At 40.3% G+C, this 6880-nt stretch overlaps 1 protein-coding gene across 7 annotated transcripts in view; it reads left to right on the forward strand.

Annotated features, from left to right (window-relative positions):
• LOC133903348 (glycosyltransferase-like KOBITO 1) overlaps window positions 1-6880 on the forward strand; it is a 29660-nt gene that overhangs the window by 21712 nt on the left and 1068 nt on the right. Inside the window, exons 8-17 of one of the 7 annotated variants that reach the window (XM_062344680.1) lie at window positions 33-181; window positions 269-321; window positions 841-920; window positions 1073-1207; window positions 1306-1350; window positions 3747-3821; window positions 4975-5091; window positions 5671-5858; window positions 6201-6342; window positions 6517-6563. In XM_062344680.1, coding sequence (XP_062200664.1) covers window positions 894-920; window positions 1073-1207; window positions 1306-1350; window positions 3747-3821; window positions 4975-5091; window positions 5671-5858; window positions 6201-6342; window positions 6517-6563 — 776 coding nt within the window. In that variant the 5' untranslated portion in view covers window positions 33-181; window positions 269-321; window positions 841-893. Of the gene's footprint in view, window positions 1-32; window positions 182-268; window positions 322-811; window positions 921-1072; window positions 1208-1305; window positions 1351-3746; window positions 3822-4974; window positions 5092-5670; window positions 5859-6200; window positions 6343-6516; window positions 6564-6880 lie in introns of all 7 variants that reach the window. The other 6 variants (XM_062344679.1, XM_062344683.1, XM_062344684.1 and 3 more) reach the window with 6 other exon arrangements.

Raw genomic sequence — 6880 nt, forward strand, 5'->3', positions numbered from 1 at the left:
GTCCTTATACGATGTGTGTTGCCTTGCAACAGATATGCGTGCAGACGAGCACATCCATAGGGCTGGAGCAGATCCTTGCCTGGCTCTTCTATCACAAGGTCATCGGCGTGGCGTAGTTCCTGCTCTTTGTTGAGGGAGGGCGGCCAAACCCCATGTCGCGGGGGTCCTCGAGTCTATTCCTGTGGGTAACCAATTTTGAGTTCATTTGTGTTCTCGATGCTCTCCAATTTTCGCTAATATGAGCGCCTTTGTTTTCTTGACGCTGCAGGGGGTAAAAGTGGTGTACAGAACCAAGGAGCTTGAGGAGCAGCAGGCGCGGAGGTCAGCTTCCTCTTGTCAGCCCGTTGTCTTTGATAAGAACGTTGCTTGTGTGCCATTTTCTTTTCTGCTACCTAGCATATAAAGAGTTTTTCTGCATTTCATTTCTTAAAGTGAGAAATGAAGCCACATGATTCTTGGTGGAGCCATACAAACTTGAATCAGAGTGCATCAAACAATTAGCGATGAAGGATGAAAGGAGAATGTTATTGATTGGGAGTGCCATAAGTCAGGCATTTTCATGAACAGAACTGTATAAAGAAAGGGCTCCATTTTAAAAACCATGCTGCAACATTGGTATCCTGTAAGTTATACCTGTGGTTTCGGGGCAAAGAATGCTGAACTCCACATGCTACCTCACATGTATAAATTTATATCATAAAGTGCTGATCGCTCAGCAACCAATGAGTGTCTAGGTTGGCATGCTCTTTGATAGAGTTTCTGTGACTCAGTTCTTTCACCTTTCTGATGTATTGTGTTGCTTGGCCTGAAGTCGAATCTGGAACGAGACCTGGCTTGCAGGTTTTTTCTACAAACCTTGCAACTATGAACTCTTTGTGAAGCAATCACTCAACATGGAGATGGCTATTGTAATGGCACGGGTATGTCTCTTGTCAGTTATCTCCACTGCTATGTGAATGATTGAACTTCATTTATACTTCTTAGGTAGTCATTGGGGCTGCTATGCAACAATTTAGGTTTTGTAGTTTTTCTTTAGGCATTCATACACTAAGGACAATGTTATTCGTTGAAGGATGTTGGCATGGATTGGATCATACATCTAGACACTGATGAGTTACTATATCCCGGTGGAGCTGCTGAGTATTCGGTTAGGCGTTCGTTAGCTGAGGTCCCTCGTGATGCTGACATGGTTATTTTTCCAAACTATGTAAGTAAAAGAAAGTCAAGAATGAAGTGTTGCACTGCTATTCATATGTCTGTCTTTCTACAAAACTTCTAAGTACTAACTAAATTAAATGTCTGCAGGAAAGCAGTGTTGAGCGCCACAATATAAAAGATCCGTTCAGCGAAGTAAGCCTTTTTAATCTATTTTATTTCCTCAAGCTCCAGCTAATATATCATTTGTAGTCCACATCTTGACACAACCTCATGCATCCGAGAATAATACCTCTACTCATATTGAATTTCCAATGCACCATCGAGTTATTCATTCATTTTCTGCTCATTTGATAATCACATGTTCAAAACTGGAAACGGTTTTATTCCTCTAATTGTGCTGGGCACTTAACTGGTTCATTTTGTGGATTGGGGTTTTATGTAATTATAACAACTGCTTTGAATGATTGCATGTTGTAGTTTTTGCACACCTTTGTAAGGCATCTATGAGGAAAGCTCAACTGTTGTTTTCAGTTCTTTGATATTTTCTATCATTTTCTTTGTTCCTCACTTACCCATTCCTGCTTGAGGTTACTCCTACTCTAGTTTTTTGTGATTGTCTTCCTTGCTTCAGAAAACTAGTTTGGACTTGCATTCCCTGTTACTTGGTCAGACTTTCATCTAGACAAGATTTATGAACACTTTGTTAAGTTCCCTTGACAGTTGCTTCTAATTAAAATTTTGTCTTTTTAGTATTATTGGACATGGAACCTAGCCTGTTCAGCAAATTGTTACTTCTATAAAGATTGAGTTGGCATGTGATATGGTTTTCAGTGGCCTGCAGATAGGATGTGAATTTCATAAGCAATTTTGGATTTAAGGATAATTATATGTGCACTATGGATTTTTGAATGGTTATTTCGTATGCTTATTTAGTGCTAATTTTGAGTTTCCTTTGAAAGCACCAACAACCCACTAGATTTATGTGGGGGAAATCATGTTATTTTGTTTTGAAGTTTAGAACTTCTGGTATGATTATTTGAGATCTGTTGCAATGCACGGGGACTTTTCTAGTTATGCAAAACAAAAAGAATAGCAAAATAGAGGATGTCTTGTGTGGCCAACAGGTCACTATGCACCAGCATGCCCAAGAACAACAGCAGATCAAGAGATGTTGATGAGATCACATATTTTGTATCCTTCATACATGCCATGTGATTTGCCATGTGTATGTCAGATACTTATATATTTAGTTATGTTTATGTCACGTCTTAAATTCCATAATCACGTGATTAAGCTTAATCATACATCATTAGCGTCATAATTATTTTTTAGGTAAATTATTTTGGCGTACTAGAGATCAATTAGATGAGAGAAAAAAATTCGGGAGAGAAAAGAATTAAATTCGCAGTTAAAATAGACATCTTTCTCTGTAACATGTGGGACCCACCCGGCCCCACTATCTCTCCCTCCACTTGGGCTGCAGCCCCACCTGCTCCCTCACTCCCACTCACGTGCCTCTCTCCTCTCCCAACTAGCCAAAGCAAAGGAGCAAGAGCTCACTCTCCCTCTCACTCCCTCTTTCCTTTCTCCCTCAAATCCGCGCTTTAGGAGCCGAATCAAGGTATGCATGTGGTACCATTGCGACCACAAGCTCACAAGCATTCCATTCCTCTAATTTGTTTGCTCATTCCCGAAGGATTTGAGCCGATTTGGATGTTTTTTGTGTTAGGGTTGAAAAGTGAAGAACACCAGAGTTCTTCGATTTCCCACCGTTTTCTCCTCCTCCCGGTGGTTCCCAACCTCGGCAAAGCACCTTGGATAAGTCCTCTAGGCTTCCCATGGCTTGGATACGCATTTGGTTGGTCGAAATCCGAATTTGGAGCTAGGTGGTGAAGTTTGGGCATTTTTGGATGTTTTAGACCTAATTTGAGGAATTAGATGAATTTGAGTTAGGAATGGAGTTTCTAGGTTGTTAAATGAGTTCTAGAACCCTTGAACTAGCTCAAACATGTTCCCTTTGAGAAGATCGCAATTCGTTCCGGGTATTTTTCCTCTCAAAACAGTCCAGTTCTGGAGCTTCCCCGGAGTGTCCGGCCTTCCCCGGAGTCTCCGGGTGAGCCCCAGCCGAAAATAACCGAGAGGGTGCTGCCGGAGAGTCTCCCGGAGTCTCCGGTACCCCGGAGTATCCGGCCTTCACCGGAGTATCCGGGTGCATTGTTCATCAGCCTCTGCTGTTAACTTGTAAAATTTATAATTAATTCATACGAACTCCAAAAATCATGAAACCAATTTTATTGGTTTCATAATAAACTACTCTATCTATTAAAAATATCTCCAGCCATTAAATGTCGAATTAAATTTTTGAGGATAATTAATTAGGCTTAAGCTTGATTAATTCACCATTAATTCTTTACAAGTCCAAAATGGATGAAACTAGTTTTGCTAGTCTTCTTATGACTTGTTCTAGCTAGGAAAAATATTTTCCTATATTTTAAAGCATATTTTCATGGCATTTCATCATTTGTACCTTGTGGCTTAGATTGTTGCATTTCATTTATGCTTATCATTGCACGCGTTATATTTCTTAGAACACGCCGATCCGTCGATCCCGAAGACCGAGGTCGATCTCGTGGCGCCGCACCTTTGTGAACCAGTGCATCAAGGCAAGCAACTAACATATTTCACCCATATCAAATTTGGAAGTCTCAATTGATGAATATGCTTATGTATGTATGCATGTGTCGGGTACCCATGGGTAGAACCTATGCTGATTGCATCTTTCTACCTTGGTCAATTGTTCAAGTAATTTCCTTGTAGCCTAGAGATGGTGTTATGTCTAGGTACGAGTACGATATACATGCTTAGCAATGCTTAGGTCTTCCGGTAGAAGTCGAACGACGGTGTTTTCTGTTGTTCGCGAGTATAGGGATTATTATTGATTACAAATACATGCTGTTGGTGAGGTGGTTGGTGAGTGATGAGTATGAGATGAGATGTGGGTGGTGTTAGGGGTGTCGTCTGCCTCGGTGGAAAGTCCAGGGGTAGGTCGGGAGAGGAAACTCGAGCACCATAGACTGCTTGCATCGTTTAAGACCGTCCGTCGGTACCATTGGCTTTAGCACTTACCTTACCCACCACATGCCGATCTAATGATAAGGTGAGCCGAATACCTTCGCAGCTGTGGCTTTGTGGGCGTGAACATCGACGGTGTGAGCGGGCGGGCTTGTAAGCGGTATTAGTTTGCTCCGGAAGTAGTTCTAGTATCGCCGCGCCGAGCGATGCATGCCCCACACGGTTAGGGCTGGTTGGGAAAGGTTGTCACGGGTACCCCTTGTGTGCACTTTAGCGGGTGGCACAAGCCGTATGGTCCTCGTGTCGTGTGGGTCCAGGAGTATCCCCTGCAGGGTGTATAAACAGTTTGAACTGCCGCGCTCTCGTTCATGAGCATGCTATTGTTTCATCCGTATCGGTCGTAGATGTTTGTTGTGGATTTGTGGTTCGGGTTTGTGGTGGTGGTATGGATATGGTGGTTATGTGGGACTGGTCAGAGTTGGTACTTGTTATACTTTTGATACACATGTTGATTACAATTACTTATGTTCAGTTAGTGATGCAGGGTAGGGGCATATATGTTGGTCAAGTTAGTTGCACACACATATGTCTAGGTTGTTTACCGCTTTAATTCATTTAACCATGTTTAATCCTTGTTACCAGCTAATGCATGATTCTTGAAGTCGAGCTATGTATATGTGCTCTATATTGTGTAAGACTTGCGAGTACCTTCATACTCAGGGTGCTGCCCTTAAGTTGATGTAGGTTCGCAGGTTGGCGAAAAAGAGGCGGTGTTTGGCTATTTTGTGCCTGCCGATCAGGGTGGCGGGCAGGAGTAGCACACTCTACTCCGAACTCAATGTTTTGGTATGGAGTCTAAGGGTATGTGGCTCTATATCCTTTTGTTGTATAGTTTATTTTCTTCCGCTGCGTAGTCTCTTTTGTTAGTTAAGAGTTGAGGAGTTTTGTCTCCTCCTAGCTCGTTTTTGTTATAAATTGTTGAAATCGGTTGCATGCTTAATATTCGTAATATAAATGTTTATTACTTACTCTTTATTAAGCTATATTGTGATGCACTATGTTGGAGGCATATGTTCCGATTCTTGGGCACAAAACACGTACCAGGACTGCCGGAATGGTATTCGGGTTAATCGTCGAGGTTGGATTATAAATAATGATCCGCCTGATGATTAATTTGAATACTGTTTGAACAGATCCTCATAGTTTAGCTATTTTATAGATCACTTTGTTATCATCTTTAGCAAGAGAAACATCTCATATACAACTAGCAACTACTCATGGCGGTTGTGTGCATACTGCACCAGTTACAACTTATTAACCTACAGCAACTACCATAGTAGACGAGTAGTATCACTGCATAATGAAGCTATTTTTATTCCAGACTTATTACAGTCGATGATCTTAATGAAAAATCTTCTGTGCATTGCAATTTCTTACCAGGTATCTATGTTCAAGAAGAATTATGATCATCTCCATAAAGATACTTACTTTGGCATGAATAAGGAAGCAACACGAGGAAATCCTAACTATTTTCTCACTTACGGTAATGGAAAATCTGCTGCACGAATTCAAGACCATCTCTGTCCTAATGGTGCACTCAGATGGCATAACTATGCAAAGAGCCCAAAGTAAGGATCTTTCTATAACATACATTTATACATTATCATGTGCATTCATTATTGCTACCCCTGTCACAAATACTTGTCATTTGGGACATACGGTAAATTATGATATTAGATGTATTGAAAACATAAAAATCATATGTGTAGATTTTCTCAAAAAGTTATTTCATAATATTGTAACTTATAAGTATATTAAATCTTATAATATTACAATAGGAATTAGTGGTCAAAAGTTGTATTTTGGAGACTGTGTTGATGTCCAAAATGACAATTATAGAAATTATGTTTTAATTATAGACATCCCAGAGTAGAGTTGTTCTTACAATATTGTTGGCACATCACTAACAGTGAGATCAAGTTGGAGGAGGCTGCAGTTCTGCACTATACATACACCAAATTTTCAGATTTGACATTTAGACGTGATCGATGTGGATGCAAGCCTACAATAGAAGATGTTAAAAGATGTTTTATGTTGGATTTTGACAGAGCAGTAAGTAAATATGCTTTTATAAGTAGTTATGAAGCTCAAAAGAAACATACTTAATTTCGTTTGATATCAATAAGTACCTTTATTGCTAGGAATTGTTGCCTTGTTGGTACTCCCACTGGATGTTTAGTTAGCTACTGTCTCTTCTTCCATCTAACTTCAATGTTTGTTATGCAGGCATTTATAATTGCATCAACTGCTAGTGAAGAGGAAATGCGTCGCTGGTAATTTTCGTAATTTTCTTTGGTCACTTGTTATGGGTGATGCTGTAGAGGCGCCGGGGGCACTGTTCACTCAGGCCAGCTGGCACTGTATTAGTTGAAACTTGGAAGTGAGAGATAAAAAAGTTAGTTTCTTTATGTAGATGGTTTTTTCCTTAGCAGTTTTAATTCTCTGTGTTGGAGGTGAGTTTCCTTAACTTCAGTGATTGTTTCTTAAGGTTCTAGCCAAAATCAAATTGTCCTTATAAAAGAGAACACATTGTATCATCGTTTGTCAATCAAACAAGAAGGTTACAGTAGTCCATCTGTACCTATCCTAG

Source organism: Phragmites australis, chromosome 21 (genome assembly GCF_958298935.1).
Source record: "Phragmites australis chromosome 21, lpPhrAust1.1, whole genome shotgun sequence".
In the NCBI taxonomy this organism is placed as follows: Eukaryota; Viridiplantae; Streptophyta; class Magnoliopsida; order Poales; family Poaceae; genus Phragmites; species Phragmites australis.